At 43.4% G+C, this 19360-nt stretch overlaps 1 protein-coding gene across 1 annotated transcript; it reads left to right on the forward strand.

Moving 5' to 3' along the window:
- Window positions 1-282: 282 nt before the first annotated feature.
- On the forward strand, window positions 283-18757 carry URB2 (URB2 ribosome biogenesis homolog). Its single transcript, XM_050894681.1, has 9 exons — window positions 283-408; window positions 1615-1791; window positions 3486-6864; window positions 8876-9036; window positions 10270-10380; window positions 11305-11547; window positions 12601-12691; window positions 14336-14475; window positions 18028-18757. Exons 1-9 carry the CDS (start codon window positions 283-285, stop codon window positions 18223-18225), a joined length of 4626 nt encoding a protein of 1541 aa, XP_050750638.1. The 3' UTR covers window positions 18226-18757.
- The last annotated feature ends 603 nt before the right edge of the window (window positions 18758-19360 follow it).

The following is a 19360-nucleotide window of genomic DNA, read 5'->3' on the forward strand; positions in this document are numbered from 1 at the left end:
GAGGGCCGGGCGGTACCGGGTGCGCGGGGAGCGGGGTCCCTGCGAGGGGGGAAGGCGAGGGGGACTGGGGGTCGCGGGCTGGTGGGGGAGAGGTGGGCGCTGGGGAGGATTGGGGAGCCGGGGGTGTGGGGGGCCTGGTGTGCCCCGCTGAGGTGGAGGCGGGCGGGGGGGGCGGTTAGGCCCTGAGCGGTGGGTGCGTGGCCGCCTTCCCGTCCTACTGCCGTCTCCTTGTTTGACCTTTCTTTCAGTCGCGTCTCTTCGCCTTTCCCATGTGCTATCCCCATGGCAGCGATCTACTCCGGGATTTACCTCAAGCTGAAAAGCGCCAAGACTTCTTGGGAGGACAAACTCAAACTAGCCCGTTTTGCGTGGGTTTCTCACCAGTGCGTTCTTCCTAATAAGGAGCAAGTAAGTACTTTTTAACGGTAAACAGCGGAAGAAAAAAATCCCAGTAGTTAATTGCTGCTGAGGATGGGTTGATTCATAAAATCCAGATCTAGTTGCTTAAGCTTTTGAGCCTAGTGCAAATATAGCTCTGATGTGGAATTGTGGGCAGCTCTTGATTTCTGTGTGGTTATGTGAAATGTTTTCATAACATCAACTTTCAAGTAGCTTCAGCTGAAAGATCTGCATTAGGGCAGGAAGAGTTTTTCTTATAGAGAAGGTAGTGCATGTGTTCTGTCTCCTGGATAGCTGAGAAAGCATTGTCTTTAGAGTTGTCATTAGCATTGGTTATTATATCCTATACAGGACGCTCTAAAGTGTGATGCTTCTGGTCATAGTTAATAACAAGAACTTCAGGGTGGGAGAACTCGCTGTAGCTAGATGCGTGATTTCTGGTGCTCTAAATTTGTGCACATGCAAAGAGTGCACTGTGGATTCATGGGCTTCTCCTTGGAAGGTAGTTTGGTGTTCTCTGCTTGGAACACACCCTCTCCCCTCAAGTCTTTTGTTTTGACCCTGTTTCCTAAAGGTCTGTTCAGTGTTTCCCTGAGTGAAGGGTGTCTTGTGCTGCTCCTCCAGCCTAGTAGTTTTGTGGCGTCTAGGGTTTGCACCATCTGAGATCCGTGTTTTGAGTTCTTGTTGTTTCAGTTACTTAGAATATTAAATCTAGCCATACACCGTCATTTTATTTTTAAATGAATAATTCAGATTAGTAGGTTTCAACCTTTTCCAATTTGCACACATCTAAATTCCTAGGTCTGAATTTCTAGGTAGTAAATTTAAACATACGAAGAAGAGGATATGAAAGGAATACCTATTATCGGAAAGTGAAAACCATCTGATTCTTTAAGTTTTGATTTAAAAGACTACATTTGCTAATCAGTATCAACTGTCAGAATTATGCCCTGATGAAAGGGCCTTAGGATGTTGACTCCTGAAGGCTGTTTGGGGATGGTACAGAGGAGCACAGGGCCAACACTGGATTTAGAATGAAAGCTCTTAGGAATTGAAACCTATAACGGTGGACTTCTCTGCGTGTTCAGAGCCTGTTCCGCTTGGATATAGAGCAGTTCTCAAGGCACAAGTGCTGTAATTGTGAAGAGGTACTATTTTTGTCTTGTTTTCGCATGGGTGTTATTAAAGATTACTTCTTTTCCCTTTTGTTAACAGGTATTACTCGATTGGGTAAGCCATGCGTTGGTTTCATTCTACAATAAGAAAACTGAACTGGAGAATGAAGTTGTTGAGAAACTCTGGGCCTATCTAGACAATATTATCCATAGTAGAAGACTACAGAATCTCTTAAAGAGTGGGAAGACAATTGGTCTCAGTTTTTCAATTGCACAGGTAACTAAAACTGTGGGTATTTTGTAAAGTGCTGGATAGCAGTGCGTATCTTCTATAGTACGTGACTCTTACGCACAGTGTAGGGTGTCACATGAAATATATAATAATTAATCTGATGCCTTTTAGGACCTCTACTAAAAACTTCTCTGTTTCTGTTCTGCAATACAGTTTGTATTTGTGCAGCACTAAGGCTGAAAATGGCAGAGCATTCTAATAATAATAGTCTTTCTCTCTGTCTTTAACTTCTTCAAACTATCAGAGAGTGAACTAGTTTAGGTATTTCAATAGGTAAGTAAAGGCTCAGTTCCATAAGTTGCTATTCTATATTATTTACTGCTTATATTGCCTTTTTGCCTGGGATCATAAGGAGAAAGAGATTTTCTGTCACTGTGGGGCTCATCAGCGTGTTTGGCTTGAGTACTTGTGCACTGTGACGTGCTGTTCAGCAGACCCTGCAGCTTCTTGTGATGACTCTGAACAGTGGTGGCACTGAATCGTTATTGATCTTAATCATATCATTATTTTAGCCTCAGCTGAAAGTGAGTGGGGGAGACTTCAGTTACAGTTTAGAACTGAACCAGAAAGTGTAACTTCTCATTCAGCTTCCTGGTTACAGAAATAGCAGAATTAATGGATGGCTGCAACGGCAGTCAAAATGACTGGAAAAATGACCTTTTTATTTGTGATCTGGTTGGAAGGAAGCAGGAGAAGATTGTCTTCACCTGCAGAAGTTGAGTTGTGAAGCACAGACAATTGGTTGGATGAAATCTGTGCTTCAGAGATGTTACGCAGAAAGTGTGCCAAATTTAAATGTGGTCTGGGTGTGAAAACCTGTCTGGCTGAAGATTAGGTGAGAGGTACAGGCCAGAGTACCCTAAAGATCAAGGACAGAGGTGGTAGAGGGTCCAGTGGAAAGAATTTAAGGGTCTGTTTCATTCCAGTGGGGCTTGAGCTGAGGAGATGAACCATACACTACAAGGTGTAAGAAGATAGATGAGATTTTTAACTCTGGATTAGAGGCAGATTTGTAAATTGCTACTGAATTTGTTTGCTGACAAGATTATCTGGAGGTGAGAAAAGGGAGCAAATAAAAAGGGCATCAAAGGAGAAAACTGTAGGGAAATCAACACAAAGTTTGAGAAAAAGAAGGGAAATGCAAGTTCAAGTAAATGTTAATTCTTTAGAACTGAGTATCCCTCAAAGAGGAGAGAGAGCAGTCCTTCACATTCCAGATATCAGCACAGGAAACCGGCTCTTTTTAAAGATGCTATTTAGCCATGGACATTCTTACTGAATAAGTTTTCTGGATCAAAGGTGGGACATGTGTTGTTGTTTGTTTGGAGCGTAATTTTGGGGACCTTGCAAGAACGGAGTTACCCCTACTCCCGTTCTGCAGGATCAACTATTAGAATCAAGTATGGATAGTCTTATGCTGTTGCCAGTAGCACACGTACTGAATGAGGGCTTCCTCGCTCATCCTGTGGTGCAAACAAATGCAGGGACACGGTTCTGGCCAGAGGAGCGTCTAGTTTGAGGCCTACAATGTGAGAGGCCCAGCAGCAGCTGTTGGCAGGTCTCTGTTGCTTCCTTCTTGCAGCCAGAGCTCACAGACGCTGTTGTTGGTTCATTATGAGGAGCTTTATCTTTGTGTGCAAAACTGACTGTTGTTTTTTTCCCCCCTCCCCAATCTTCAGGTCATAAATGAAAGGTTATCAGAGGCCTGTTCTCAAAAAACACAGCAAAACATTGGCACAGTGCTGAGTTGCTCCAGTGGCATCCTTTCTACTCCTTCGCTCTCCATCATTTACACAGCAAAGTGTGAGCTCTTGGTTGATCTCCTCAGCAAGCTGTCCAAGCTGGCATGTCAACAGCTGGCTTCTGACGATGCTGTGGGCTCCCAGTTGTTCAGCGTCCTCCAGCTTACCTTTGCTCAGTACCTCCTGATCCAGAGGCAGCAAACCAACCCAAATCGTGTGTTTGGGCAAGTGACAAGTCACTTGGTCCAGCCATGTCTGCTCCTGAGGCACTTGCTGACTGTGAGGAGCTGGACACAAGCAGATGACAACCACGTGCGCCAGCACCTGAGCAGGGAAATCCGAAACCAAGTAGAAACTTTGCTGCAGGCTGGGTTATTCCAGCTTGAGCTTTTCTCATCCTACAAAGAGGAGCTGCTGCCAGAACAGGAGCTCCAGGAGAAGAAGAAAGGAGCTTTGAAAAGTCTTTTGCTACCAGTCAACACAGTGCAGACCAAGCTGGGCAGTGGCTTTTGTGAACCTGCCCTCCATGGAGCTGTTGTGGCTGGTTCAGTGTCCCTGCTATATAAGCTCTTTCTGGACTCGTACTGTAAGGCAGAAAACCACCTTGTGTGTTTCCACATGCTCAGCAGGCTTTTTGGCTGTCTCAGGCTCTCTGGCCTACAGCAGGGCGTGAGGGAGGATACGCTCTCCCCTGTGGACTGGAGCACAGAGCTGCTTGCTTTGGAACAGCTTCTGAACTTGGTGCTTAGCAGTGATATCTATAATGTTGCCAGTGACCGTATCCGGCACAAGGAGGTACAGTTTGGGTTTTACCGCAAGCTAGCACAGATGTTGATGAGGCACTCCCAAGCTTCCATCCCTGCTTGGTTCAGGTGTCTCAAACTCTTGATGTCATTAAACCACCTTATAGTAGAACCAGACCTGGATGACTTAGTGGCCTCGGCTTGGATTGATGCCAGGGTGTCCGAGCCACGTACGAAGAAGCCCCAGGAGGCTCTCATCAGCACCATGTTTCAGACTTACTCCAAGCTGCGACAGTTCCCACGGCTCTTTGAGGAGGTGCTGACAGTCATTTGCTGGCCAGCTGCTGATGAACTGAGGCTGCCTGTCTTCTCTGCTGGACTGACAATAAAGCTTCGTGAGTGCCTCCTTGAACTACCACCCAACCAGATTCTGGACATTTTGTGTCTCTTTGTGGAGAAATGCCAGACCCTTATCATTCCTGCTGTTGAAGGGTCAGCTGACATGGCCTTGAAGCTGCTGTCAGTGAGCTCGGTGCTGCATGCTTTTCTGTTCAACATGAGGAGCCTAGATGATGTCACTCCTTCACCTGTGGTCCTTCGCACTCAAAGTCTGCTGGCAAAGATGCAGAAGGGAATAATTCAGCCACTGATGGAGCTGCTGCAGGCTCCTAGAGGAGAGGAAGAGAAGTCAGACCTTTGGCTAAGAAAGGCCAGTGACTCTGCTCTCCTCCTCGTTTACACTTGGGTTGAGGTAGACACCTTGTTTGGTATTAGCTGCAGTAAATATGTGTCTCCAACAGCTGGAATTGCTGGTGCTCTTACTGAACCTGCTGCAAGGCACTGGGGCATTTCAACTTTCCTCCCTGGTATGGAGGAGCAGTGTTGGGAGAGAGTCATGGAACTTGCAAATAGTAGTGCCTCCACTAGTAAATATTGCTTAGAACTGCTCACACTTCAGAAAATGAAGATGATCTTAATGCAGACCAAAGCTGACCTACAGGCCTTGCAGCATGCTGCAGCTTTCATCCTGGAGTCTGGGAGATCCAGCATGAGCAGGGGAGAATCTGAACCATGGGATGGGGATAGCAGCACGATAAGTGATCTTACCTACCCCACGGCGCACTGGCACCTCGTCATCTCCAACCTGACTATCCTGTTGCCGTATATTTCCCTGAAAGACGTAGAGTACATTGCAAATGTGCTTCTAGAGACGTTAGTATTGGCCAAAGCTCAGGAAGCTGCTACAGACCAGGAGCCTTCCATCAGCATTGGAAAGATATCTCTGGGTTTGATGCATAGCTCCTTTCTCCCGGAAATGAAGGTCCTGCATTGTGCTTTTCTGACCAGTCTTATTCATCAGTTTGCTCGGGTGCTGCCCACTGCTGCCAGGGATTCAGTAGATCTGCCACTTCAGCAGCTGCATGCAGGTAATATCCCTTGGCATGAAGAAATCCTGGCTCCTTGCAGACCTGTTGACCCGTTGGAAGCACCGTCAGAAAACAAACTGCTGAAGGATGAGCTCAGCTTGTCTTGGAAAACACTGGAGAAAGTTGCCGAATGTATAGTATTGTTAGCAAAAAACAGCTGCCCTGTCATCCTGAATGAAAGTCAGCTAGAGAGCTGCTTGCGTTTGCTAGAAATTGCTTCTCTTCTGAAACTAGACAGTCTTCTTCCCTCTGACTGTACCCGGTGTTTTCTGGTGCTGCTGTCCCTGCTAGCCAATACCAGAGCTAGTGTCTCTTGCAGCAAGCTGTTATTGCTGAAGTTTTTAAGTACCTGCTTCCACCTTCTGAGGTCCCTGCAAGCTGGCAGGAATGCCAACTCTGTTTTTAAGGTCTTTCATGCCAGTGATGTTCTTGAGGCTGTCATGACCTCCCAGCTTACAGCTAGCAAATTCTTCACTGATGTCTTGACTGTTCCTGTTTGGGCACAGTATCTCCAGGAAGTCCAAGCCTTTTTGGAAAACTTTCTTCAGATGATTATTGAAAGAAGGCAAAGTGTGAGGCTCAACTTGGAAAAGTTCATGTCTTTCCTGGTGAGCTGCAAGCCAGACGTTGGTGCAGCCAAAAGCAAAGGCTGGAAAAACTGGAATCCCGCAGCTGGGCAGTTACTGCTCATGGCATTCACCACACTGTGTCATGTCGTCACACTCTACCTTCAGCAACTGCCAGAAAAGAAGCTGCGGTCTGTGGATGTACTGTCTGCTCTGTTGGAGCCAGTAGTTCTGCAGATGGTCAGAACTGTTGAACACGGTCTTCAGAGTAACACCCAAAACCAGCCTTTGCCTGTAGCATTCATACCATCTGTCACTACTCTTCTCAAAGCAGATCTGAGCCATGCTGTCAAGAAGGGCTGGCAGAAGGAGCCCAGTGGGTTTTTGGAGCAACCTCATATTAAACTGTACCAAAAGTTTTACTCTCAGATACTGAGAGAGCTGCCCTGCGCAGGAGGTAATCTGCAGTTCCTTCAGTCTGCGTTGCAGTTCCTAACGGTCTTCTGCTCAGTGCCAGAGCTGTATCCTGGAAAAGAAACTGCGGTCATGGTTGTTTTTGCTATAAAAAAGCTTCTCACTGGTATGAAAACTCCCTTTCTCCACTTCCTTTGCTGATTTTGCAGCACAGAGGCGAGTTAGAAACCATTTAGCAGAACATACAGCTTTTTGAAAAGTCTGTGTCTATTTACTTGTGTTAAAGCAGTAGGCTATCCTTTTATAAATGCATAACAGGAAAATTTTCAAGGAGGCAATGTTGTGGTACCTGGACTACAGCCACCATCTAATTTGGTAATGATCTTCTCCTGGAAGGTGTAAACATCTGAGATGTAAACATGAGGTCCTGAGTTACTCATCCCTGTAGAGCATTTTGACAGTAACCGGAAAGTGGTAATACTTCTGGATGTAGGGCTGAAGGTGCAGTGACCTACTCATGTAGTCAGTATAGTAGGCACCACTGAAGCAGCTGATGAGTGCCAGGTCAGATCTGATATGTCTTATCTGAGGATCTCGGAGGACCTTACAGTACAACACTCATCTATTTTTGTATCTGATAGGCGAGGTTATAGAACAATGGAAGTCACCTAACTGTTAAGGATGCTGAACACCCGTAATTCTGATAAAGTCTGTGGGAGATTGGCAGATCAGTCCCTTATCACCATCAAATAAAGAGACAGGGCTAGAAATGACATGAAGAACCTCTCTTGCCAGCTGTGTGACCTAATGGCTCCTTTATATTGTCTCGTTTAGAAAGAGAGATGAACTAAACACAGCAGAGGCGTAACTGTTCTCTTTGACTTCTTCAGACAGTTAGAATTTGTCAAAGTTACTACTAACATGCTCTAGTGCAGTGATCTCCAAACATTTTTGATTGCGCACACCTATTAGTAAAAAAAAAATAAATTTGAGCATGCAGCCTCGATATATATTTATAAATTATACGTGTATGCTACTCTACTAGTATACTATGTACGTTACAAAGCATACACAAAAAAAGTTTAAAACCCGTGAGATAAAGATGAAATAAACACTATTTTTACATTTTATTTATTACAGATATTTTATTTATAATTCCTGCACCCCAAGACTGGATTGTCTTCTGCACACCCTGGGGTGTGCGCACCCCGCTTTGGAGGCTACTGCTCAAGTGAACTACAGTCATGATCTCAATGTTTATACTGGCATTAGGTAGTTGAGAAGAGAGCACAGCTCTCCATGGAAAATCTGATCTGGAATTTGTGCAGTGGAGTTTGAGCTAGAACTTACACATAGATACAGGCTTAGTCTTTCTCTTCCCTGGCCTGCATTTTGATCCTTCAGCATTGTGGGGTTCAGTAAGGGCACTGAGAGCAGGGGTTTCACATTAGAACTAGGGACCATGAGGACGTGTCAATTGCTGTAATTTTTCTGCTCGCTTTCCTCTCTCTCATCCTGTGCCTCGCTTTACTAGTGTAAGATTGGTAAAGTGCTTTAGCCTGGAGACATAATTAATCACTGTAAAAAGCTGTAAGAATTTCTGATGAATAAGTAAAGTTTTCAATAAGATGAAATATGTATTCCCATTGAAGAAGACTTTCGGCATTGCCACAGATCCTGTGGATACTTGTGGAACTAAAAAACAAGCCTTCAGAATCAATTAAGATATAAGGTAGTGTAGGACTTGTCTACGTAGTAATAATTGAGTAGGTGAGGAGTGTGACTTGTGATCAGCAGAGACCTAAACTTTGTCGGCTTGATGCTTTTGTGACTTGTGATGGCTCTCTGGCCGGCATTTGTCGTAAAGCCCTGTGGCTTGTTTAGTCTACTCCCTTGGCTTGTCCGTGCACTTCGTTGTAATTTCTCCGTACTACTTGAAGGCTTTTTATTGGTATGATGACTGCTCTGTGAACCCTAGCGTAGGAAATACTTGAGAACAGCAATTCATTGCGCTAGTGGGGAGGGAGGTAAAGGGAAGGTGTGGGGCCCTCTATGCATTTGAGTGTTAAAAAGGTATCCACAGAGCTTTTTGAAGGTTCAGTTCACCCTGTTTTTACCTGTGGAAGTCCCTGTCTTGGGAATTGGTTAAGACATGCTTGTGTCTCTTGAATATGCAGGTCCTGCAATCACAACCCAGGTGATCCGAAGTTTGGAGATGGAGCTGACAGAGGTGCTTGCCCAGCTGCTGGGAAACTGCTCTGCTGAGGAGTTTTATACCATAATGAGGCTGCTGCTGCAGGGACTTGAAATGAGGAATGTTTGGCAACAGAAGGCTAAAGTAAAGCATGAGCTTAGTTTATTGTCAACTTCTTTCTTCAGTTTTCTATATCTTGAAAAAATTTTGTTGGCTGAATGACATCTGATAAATATTTTTTTCCCCTTCGTGCTTTATATTCAGTGGTCAGGTCAAATTAATTTGCACAGTTAAGGGCTTGGTGACTGTGCTGAGATATGTTCTGGATATAAATTGAGAGAGGTGGAAAGATCATGGAAACCTACTGGAAAAACTTTCTGTCCAGTTTAAGGACTCAGCACTCTTAATTCCGTGTGTTGTCAACAGAAATCACACAGCTGTGATGTTACTGGCCATGCTGAAATTTTTTTTCTACTTGCTGATCAGAGCTCTTGCACAACAGATACTAGCAGGCAGTGAATTTAACCACTGTTTGTCCGTGGCTCTTCTTAACAGCCTTAAAGACACTTTTAGAAATGCTGGCATTTTTAAGTAAAACCAAAACTGCACCTGTGCTTTTGGTGTTTGTCTCTATGTAGGCTTTTATTCTGTAATAACCAGATGCCACTCAGTAGCTTTTTAAATACTATGCCTTTCTCCAGAGCAGCTTCAGCGACAGTGGTGACGTATGGAACACTCTTGGCAAAAAAGCCAGCTGTACCCTCCATAGAAAGCTCAGTGACTTGAGAATGAAACTTGGATTAAACTTGGGGGTTTATCTGGCTCTGTCTTATTTGTCAGAAATAGACACAGATATGCTGCGTCAATTCTTGATATGTCTTTTTGAAAGTGTGTCTGGAATTCCTGTACTGTGCATATAATTCCTGCCACCTGAGTATAGCTTGTAATATGTTTCTTTTATCAGTCTGTCATTAACAGCCAGCAAGTAAAAAAACCCCCTGCTGCCAAATGCAGCATTCTTAGCATATAGTGTACTGGTGTCCCTGTATTCCCCCTGCTTCCCTCTGTTACCTAGTGCAAGTTGAAGGAGAAGGCTTTCCTTTCTTAAAAATCACGTATGCCTTTTTGTATGGTAAGTTGATTCTAAAATAAATGTAGCATGCAGTACATTTGGGCCAGTGCTGCTGAGCATATTGAATTTTGTTGAGCTGCTGCTTACTTCACAATTTCCAAAGAGATGTGTTGGTGGGAGGACTTTCATGTGTCAAGGCTCTGGTAATGCTCAAAACTGCCACTGCCCTTGAAAGAGCTCTTCAGTACTGGAAAGGAGCCAGTGCATCTTGCGCCCGTGACTGATCATCAATCTGCTTTCTGCAGGAAGTATTGTCAGCTGTTACGCTAACCAAATTGTTGCTCAGCTGCCCATTAAGTGGAGACAAAGAGAAAGCTTTCTGGTTTGCCAGCCCACAGATAATCACAGCTTTAGCTGTAAGTATCTCTTTATTGTAACTTCATTACCTATCCCTTTTATTTGTTGGGGTCTGTAGTGGTTACATCTAACACGCACAGAGGCATACAGGAACAAAAAAGTTGTGGATACTAGACAAATCCATACCAGATTCACCTGCACTTTTTTGTCTAGATCCTTTCTCTCCTCCTTCCTCAGGTAAATCTCGTGTGAGTGCAGTGGGTAGGTCATCCGTTTCTTATTATCAGTAATTTTCTGGGACTGCACCATGTAGTCTGGAGCTTGGGAGAAACTTGTTAGGCTGCAGAAAAGAGAGTCTGAGTCTCCTGTCCTTCCTCCTGTCCAAAGGAGAAGGTAACTGTCAGCCACGTGTTGCAGCAGAAGCCAACAGCAGCAAAAGAAAAAAGTGCTCATATTAAAAAAATATTAATATAAATTCACTGAATTATGAATGGGAAACTTAACTGAAAGTAACCAAACCCAGGTTTCCTGTCCTTCATTTGTACAGCATACAAACCTAGTGATGTAGGTTTTTCTTCTCTCATGGTGATGGTGTCTCTAGACCAGGATTTGTCAGAGGTTGGCTCTGCAATTCCTGGGAATTTTAAGCGTGCAATTTCTGCCCTTTTTTGGTTGGTCTGCATGTTTGTAAAGGAAAGAACTGCATCAATGCATTCATGTAAGGAGGTGCTGGTTGTCAGGGGACTGGGGAGTAGTTACAATTCCACGCTCACAGCAGTGCTTGCTTGAAATGCATCATATGCATCCTCGCCCAGGGTGCAGTTGCAGGAAAATGGCTAAAGTGCAGGAGTCTCCCTGTCAGTCCAGCTTGCACCAGTCTGGTTCCATTGACTCAAGTCAGAGCATTATGGTTCTCTGGTGTGCAAATGCTAGTGATAGGTGGCTAATGCACTCCTCCTCACGTGTTTCCTGTCTTCTTGTAGATGCAAACCAAAGAGGCCTGTCAGGACCAGTCACTGATTTCCACCATAGTTGTACCTATTCTAGAGACTGTAGCAGCTCTGCTAAGGCAAGGAGAAGGGGTTCTCTTCAATCCACACCATGTGGCATTGGCATTCAGCATTCTCCTAACAGTCCCTCTGGATCATCTGAAGACAGAAGACTATCGCAGTGTCTTCCTGGGAGTCCATGAAGTGCTCTTCTCTATTGTGCAGTGTCATCCAAAGGTATATCTGTGAGGGGGTGGGAGGAGGGGAAAAGGTAGAAAGAATGAACACAGAGGCCAGTGATGAGAATTTTTTTTTTAATAGTGGTTTTGAAATAATTTGTCCTGATAGTATGAAAGTGCTTTGTACCACTTGTCAGTTAAAAGGCTGGGAATCTCAAAATTACATCATTTCAGTTGCTCTCTTGCTTTGTTTTATGCCTGCATTGTTGGTCTTTGGCAGCAGATTGCTGATCAACATCTGATACTAGATTAGAATAAATCTTTCCCTTTTTTTATGACTGATTTCTAGAAGCACAAATGGCTCAGGCTCTAGGACCTCATTCTCACTGGAGATCAAGATTCTGCAGTCCTTTGAAAAGAGGGCTTAGACATGTTAGAAATTGGTGACCTTCAAACATTGTACCATCCTGGTGTTCTTATCAGCCTTCTGGCATGGGAAAGTGAAGATGTGCCAGGACTTGCACAGGGTTGGAGATACTCCTACATGGAATATGTAGGCAGAGGTGGAAGAAAAAAGGAAAGGGGCCTCATGCATTTGTATTAGGACTGAGAGTGAAGAAAGTTAAAGATGGGGAAGTGGCAAATTCTAAAAGCAAGGCAGTATGCATTGCTAAAATGCCCTTACAAAAACCCTGTGGTAGAAAGCTGCCTATCCAGGCTGTTTTCACACAGCAATCTGTAGTGTTACTGGACGCTGCGTTCTGTGAATCTGTCTGGCTACACAGGTTCTCTACCAGCAAGAACAAATTCCCTAGACATTAGGGTACTAAATCAAATGCTGCTTTGGAGAGATGAAGTAACTATAATATGGTGTTTACTTGTTATTTATATTGGAATATGGCCAGGACTGCAGTCCTGCTCTAGGATTCTCATGTGCTAGATACTGTATGGATGCAGAATGAAAAGATAGTCTCTGCTCCTGACAACAATATAAGCTATATAGTTTCCTTCACAGAAATTGATTTCCCTCAGACTATGGGGTGGTATACCTCTATCCTCTCCACTCCCTTTACTACATAATCTCAGATGTTTTTATTTCATGTCTTTGCAGGTGCTGTTGAAAGCAGCACCATCTTTTCTGAACAGTTTCCATCGTCTGGTTGTTTCTGTCATGCATGAAGGACGTCAGAAAGGAGACAGAGGTACCGTATCTTTTCCACTTTTGCATTATATATACACACTGTAATTTTGTATATTCTAGAAGAGGAGATGCAGAACAGGGCAGTCTGACACCAGAAGCAAAGTCCTCAAAACCTAGTTGTGGCATTGAAACCGTTAGCCCTATCTGTCCTTTATGTAAAATTGAGGATGAGCTTTGTAGTATCATGGGCTTATGAAGGTAACTGGGGCTCCTGTGGAGCTGCACGCAGACAGCACTGCTATAGGTGAATAAGGTGTTCTTCACTGACTGGCTGGCAAGTAGACAGGAACTAGTAAGGCTTGCTGTGCCCAGTTTCTGCTCTTCCTGTCAACCCCTGTGCCTGAAAGCATGATAGCTGTGAACTCTGGTGATAGATGCTAATATGCTTGAGTTATAGCCCCAAATCAATCCTGCTAAATGGAGCTTCTTGAGACTGGAACTATGTTTACTACAGACCTGAATTGTCACCATTCTATGCTACGTGTAAAGCCAGAACCTTACACGTATCTGAAGCATCAGTTGGGATTAGATGATACATCTGTATGGTCAAGAATTTGGAATTAATGTAGTTAAATATCTCAAAAGGAAGAAAAAAAAAGACTTATTACTGGAAGGTATTAAAGAATTTGCATTGTCAAAGATGTTCACAGTGATTAAGGTAATCATCCTGTGCTTTATGCTGGTCAGGACACAAATACCCTGTCATTAATAGTGGTGACTTTTTGAGACAAGTTGACTTCATGGCCTGCAACTGATTGTATCCCAGCTTTCCACTGGTGTCCTACAGCTTATGCCATGTTCAGATTTATCTCAGCTGATATGTTGCCCACAACGGCAGGCAAATATAATTGTATGTATGCATCATGGAGGAATATACTAACAAAGACTCAGTGATAGAGGAAAAGGTATGTTAAACTTGTGCCAAGCTTTGAGAATTTGCTTGCTTCTGCAATATGTTTACATAAGGCAAGGGTCACAGGAAACTTATGGGTATGTGGCATCCTCAAGTTGGAAAAACATGCTGTTTATCTTTGCAGGATTGTTCTATTTTCATAACAGATAACATGAAAGTAATTTCTAGATTTCCCTTCTCCCTTGTTTGTGTTAGTTCTCTTCATTTGCTGCCTACTGAGTAAATTCTCAGGTGATCCCTCCAGTCTCACTTTAAGTATTGCCAGTGATGTGGCTTCTGCTGCTATGTTCCACATAATAGATCTCATCAGAAAGCTTTCTTACTATGCTGTTTCTGAGAGATGTCTTCTGGTTTTCTGTAGGTAGAGAATATAATTTTCCTGTCTCCTTGTTCTCTCTTCCACAGCGCTAGCTGGGACTGAATCATGGAAGGGACCATAGCTGCTGCTTTTAGCACTTCAGCATCTATAACAAATACTTTTTGCCTTGCAGTGCACATGGAGTTGGAATCAGTGTGCTCTTACAAAATAACCATTGTAAGAGATGCATATGGTGTGTTGTGGGGGTGTGTGGGGTCTCTCAGCTGTGGCTGGATAAGAAAAGAAGATAAAATGGGCAAGCTGGCATTGGCTTCATGTAGTTCGAGAATCAAGGAAGACTGGGTGATTCTTTGTTTTTTTCCCTAGTGTATTTAAGCCTCAAATGCCAAGCGGCAACTCACTTTCTGTTTTAGGGAACACAGATGAGTTTGAAGATACACTGAAGTGTGCACACTTGGTGGAACGGATGTATACTCATATTGCTGCAGAAATGGAGGACTTCACTGTGTTTTCTGCTTTCATTGTGGCTCAGTATGTGACTGAATTGCAGAAGGTAACATGTTGGTTGGTTCTTGTCCATCTTGAAAGTGCCATGGTATTGTGCTGGCTTTGGAGTTCCTGTTCCAAAGGCAACTGTGTTAAGTTTTGTAAAATCTGTGAAGTTATAAAAGTTGCTATGCCTCATGGGGATACAGGTTTGATCCAGACTCTCTGTTATTTTGAGCAAGAGTTCCTGAGAATCTCACCCACCTCCTGAAAACTTTTCTAAAGGTGTGGGCTGTGGTTTTTTTTAAGGCAAAACAATGCAATGCCTATTTACAGAACTGCTTTGCTTTTCTGTTGTGTTGGGTGTTGCTTTTTCTTCATGTGGTAGTTAGGTTCTCCCAGCTAGTCTCAGTTGTCCAGGACTGATAGCAGTTAGGGCCCCATCTGGCAAAGTAATGGAGAAAAATTCTCCTGGAAAATATATTTTAATCTGATCTAAATGAGTAAATGAATGGAAAAAATGTTACCAAGCCAGAGAATTGTTAGCTTTTCAGTAATTCTCCTTCTGTACCAAAGATATCATTCCGATCCTTACTGAAAACAACTACTCCTGCTATTATGGGTGCCAGAACCAGGTCAGTAGCTTCTCACATCCAGACCTAAGTTCAAATTGTCATTCTGTTCTAATGGATTTAGATTTCACCAGGGTTTGAATGCCGCTTGTGTTGCAAGCACCTGCAAATTGATTATTTGTGTCTCTGGCCTGGGCATGGGCTGAAATACAGAAAGGAATTTTAGTCTTTGTTTTTAGGCTCTCTTACCACAAAAATACCCTAACTGGTCCTATGTTTCTAAAGGATTGTGGTGTAACCAGTGTAACTAACCATGAAGGTTGTTACGGAGCTTAAACTCAGCTGCCTTCTCTATTGCCCAGCTTTTTTCCAAGGTTTGGAAGCAAAACAATGGGATATGTCAGTTTTTAGCCATGTTATTTAGTGTTCCTGGCAAGTTGGTTATTGTTTACATAGTAAACATAGTAGTTCAGCAAATACTAGGGACAAATTACTGTTAAGACTACTTCTGCTCAATTTAACTATCTCTGAACTCTGTGATCTGTTCGTAGCTGAAAGTAAGTCAGAAAGCCTGACTTGAATTGTCAAATGACCTTTTCAGGTTGAAAGGACACTTACCTCAGTATTAGCAGGAGTACAAAGTCTCATGAGACTTCTAGGAAAGTTTGTGCAATACTTTCACTGGGAAATGGAAAGTGATGGATGATAGCTGAAACCACAGATCAGTAATGTATGCATGGAACCTTTGGGCATGGAAAGGGGAATTGGTGTAGTGAGCCACCAGACGCTGTGACAAAGGGATGTTTTCTGTCTGACAGAATAGATAGATCACAAGTAGGCGATGATTTATTTGCTCATTAGACTGGTGAGAATTGATGGATATTGGAGGAAGGGGAGGCCTCAGCATGCCTGTCTTAAGTGGGCACGTACACATCTTTCGTGTTGCTCTGCAGAGGGAGAGAAAAACTCCTTTAACCATTGATCTCTTCTGAGTCCAGATCAGTGGCTTTCAGCCTGTGATCTGAATACCCTGGGGGTCTATCCAAGGTAACTGAGAAAAACATGTTAGTAGATTTAAGTCTTTATGTGGGGATCTGCACACTTACTGGAACCCTTTTAAGGGTCTGCAAACTAAAACTGATGAAAGCTACTGGCCTAAACAGTCACTCCTAAAGTAGTTGTGGAACAGTTCCCTCAGTGCTTCCTCTTTATACCAGGAAATAAAATATCCTTGTGAACTATTTTGTGGTAATCTAGACAGATTCCTTGCTGGAGTGGGTGGCATCTATAGCCTCTTTCATACTGTTGACAGTGCTTTTCCCTTGTTGTCTATGAGCTGTTGCTTAATTCAGCAATAGTGAAATACCTCTTCACACATTTAATGTCTCACATCAAGAGCTCTGTAACGCTTGACAAATTGGTTGTGCTAACTATATAGACCATAAAACTCTTACAAGCATAATTAACTGCCAGCCAGTAGTGGCAGCTGTTTAAATCTTCGGTTCTGCTTCCCATAGTGTTATTGGAGGGTGTTTATAGGAAACTGCACTGCAAAGCAAGAATGGCCCAAATAAGGCATGGGTCCAGATTAATTTGTGATGTGAGGGATGCGGTTCCATTAACTGCAGCTCTGAGGTATCTGCTTATCCCGAGTGGGACATCTGGTCCATCTTGTCAATAGCTGTGCGTTTTCCTGTCCTCGTTCTCTGCAGTCATTTCTCTGCCCTAGGAAGGGAGAGCCCAGCCCAGTGCTTTCACTGGGAGTTGTGTTGCTCAACTGTTCTGTTACTTTAGTGCATGGTGTAGGGAGAAATAACATCGGTTATAAACCAGCCAATAGATCAACTGACATAGAGGGGAAACAATGACAACCTTTTGGACATGCAAACTCTTCAGGGTCACAGATCCAAAGAAAGGCTTATGTGCCTTAATGCCTGCTATATGTTTTTCCCAGCTATGTTAGCAGGTCTAATAAAATATATTAGCAGTTTTACATTTAGGGCAGAAAGAGAGCAGGAGCCTGTCACAGTGATTAGGAGTGCACTTCATTAGCGGAAAGTTTATTAGTTGCCTCAGGAAGAAAGAAGTCTGAATTTTAATGGCAGCTTTTTATGTAATTTTCATTAGGCCTGGAGTGCAGAGGCTTAGGTCTGGAGGCATAAAGCTAATTTTGGGATTCAGCAAAGATAAGACATGGTTCTGCAGCAAAAATAATGTGATTGTGCCAGAGGCCAGTACCACCTCAGGCAGTGAAGTATTTAGCAAGTGATTTGTGAGCACAGGAAAAATTTCAGTTAGCCTGGAGCACCAGAGGACTCCAGAGTCAGCACTGATGTTCCTGGTTGAAGTGGCGGTTCTGCTGGTTCTGGGGTTGAGCAGGGGTAATGGCAGGAGCAGGGCACTGAGTCCTGAGTCATTCGTTGTATTCCTTCAACTTTCTGCATGACTTCAGGCAAGGTACCTGACTCCTGATGTTAAAACAGATCAAGGACATGCACATCTCCTGAGCTTTTTGAAGGCTTCTTTTGTTAAGGCTTACACATTGAAGTCCTCAGATACAAATTGTTAGATAAATATCAAGTTGTTAAGTGATACGTTAAAATTGATTGACTACTCAATGTAAATGATAGAGTAGCCTAAAGGAAGTGCTCATTTGAAACTGAGACCTAGTTGCATGCAGCTAATGAGAGACATACAGAATCTACTGAAATGTGTAATCCAGGGCAAGTATTTTAGGGTTTTTTAATTACGGTTTTTCTGCTTAGGAGTTTTCATGTGATTCCAAGATGATCAGTGTCTTTGCCTCTGCAGCAATGTGTGTAGTATCGCTCTTGTGGATTTTATTGCAAGGGGCATGCTTGTTCTGCAAAACATGTTTGCAAAAATCAGGAAAATACTGCACAAGTCAAAATCTTGGATTTTATCTGATGGGCTGTTCCAGATGGTCTGATGCACATGTTGTCAGCATTTAATGTTTACTGACTGTGGAAAGGGTGTTTTCTTGCCGTTTTGTCTTCAAGTTTAATGCAGTTTTGTTCTTCTCGTAGGTGACTTTGCACCCGGCTGTGAAGAAACATCTCACAGAAGGGATATATCACATCCTTGACCTTTGCATTGAACGGGACATCAAGTTCTTAAATGCGTCGCTGCCAGCAGGTGTAAGGGAGGTCTTTAAGGATCTGTATAATGATTACAACCACTACCACAAAGCAAAAAAACAGGGGGAGGAAAAGTATACTGCATGATGAATCCTGCCTGGTGCTGCATAATCAGTTATGAAATGATCTTGCAGCAAATCCTGTTGCTGTTTGGTTTGGGATGCCTAGTAAGATCAAATCTGAATAGCGTCCTCTAAACACGGATTGCATCTGTCTCTATACAGCCAGCCTTCATAATGGGGAAAAGGGGAACTGGGAGGGAGGATGTGCTGTTAGGTCTGGTCCTGCTGTGTGCCACAAATGGCAGAACTGCTGCACCTGTGCTGGCCCCTGGTGAACTTACTGGGAGCCCTGGGGAGCTTGCTGCAGTCTGGCAGCAGATGTCAGGCTTCAGGCTTTGGCACATCGTGTTGCTTTTCTGTGGAAGCAATAGTCTGATGTAAAAGCCAGTGAGGGTTCTAACTCCTGCTCTCGCTTACGTGGTAAGCAGAATTAAAGCAGTTAAAGTGCTTATTTTTGTACCCTGTTATTTTGCATTTTGTTACTGAAGAAATTTCTGAATGTTACAGAGCTGCGTGGTAGGTTACTGTGCAAAACTGTGGAAATACAGTAAAAAATTTGGAAGTTTGTATCTCTTTGCTTGATTGGTTTTGCTCTTGAGTCCAGCCCTGGGCAACCCGGTCTGACCTATTGAATTTCCTTCCCAACTGTATTATCCTGTGATCTCATGATAATCAAAAAGACTGATTACTTAGAGCTCTGGTCTATTTACTGTCATTAAGCAATTACACTTAGTCATCTGAGCTGTGGTTGCTCTCAGTGTACATTTTTAGCTTGTGACAAATGCTAAGTACCAAGACCTATCTGAGACCTTTTTGGTCTAAGCTGAGCCTTGTTGCTGTGCATTCACTCTAGGTTAAGAGCAAGCCCTGGATTTATTGCAACTCAGCTGACAGTAATTTAATAAGCTGTGGTAAATTAATCACATTTGAGCCTGTAAGAAGCTTTATCAAATAGCTAAACTACAGAAGTTTATTTTCTTGAAAATGGTAGACTAAAGATCTAAACTTTTACGTAAGTGGTAAAACAACCTTCACATGTGCACACAGTTAGTAGTAAGAACTCAATACTCTCACGGGATTATCTGCTTTAATCTGTGGGTAGGAAGTGGGCAGAGGAAGACTGGAATGTGGCTTACCACTTTTACTGGATTCATCTGCCT

Source organism: Gymnogyps californianus, chromosome 3 (assembly GCF_018139145.2).
Source record: "Gymnogyps californianus isolate 813 chromosome 3, ASM1813914v2, whole genome shotgun sequence".
In the NCBI taxonomy this organism is placed as follows: Eukaryota; Metazoa; Chordata; class Aves; order Accipitriformes; family Cathartidae; genus Gymnogyps; species Gymnogyps californianus.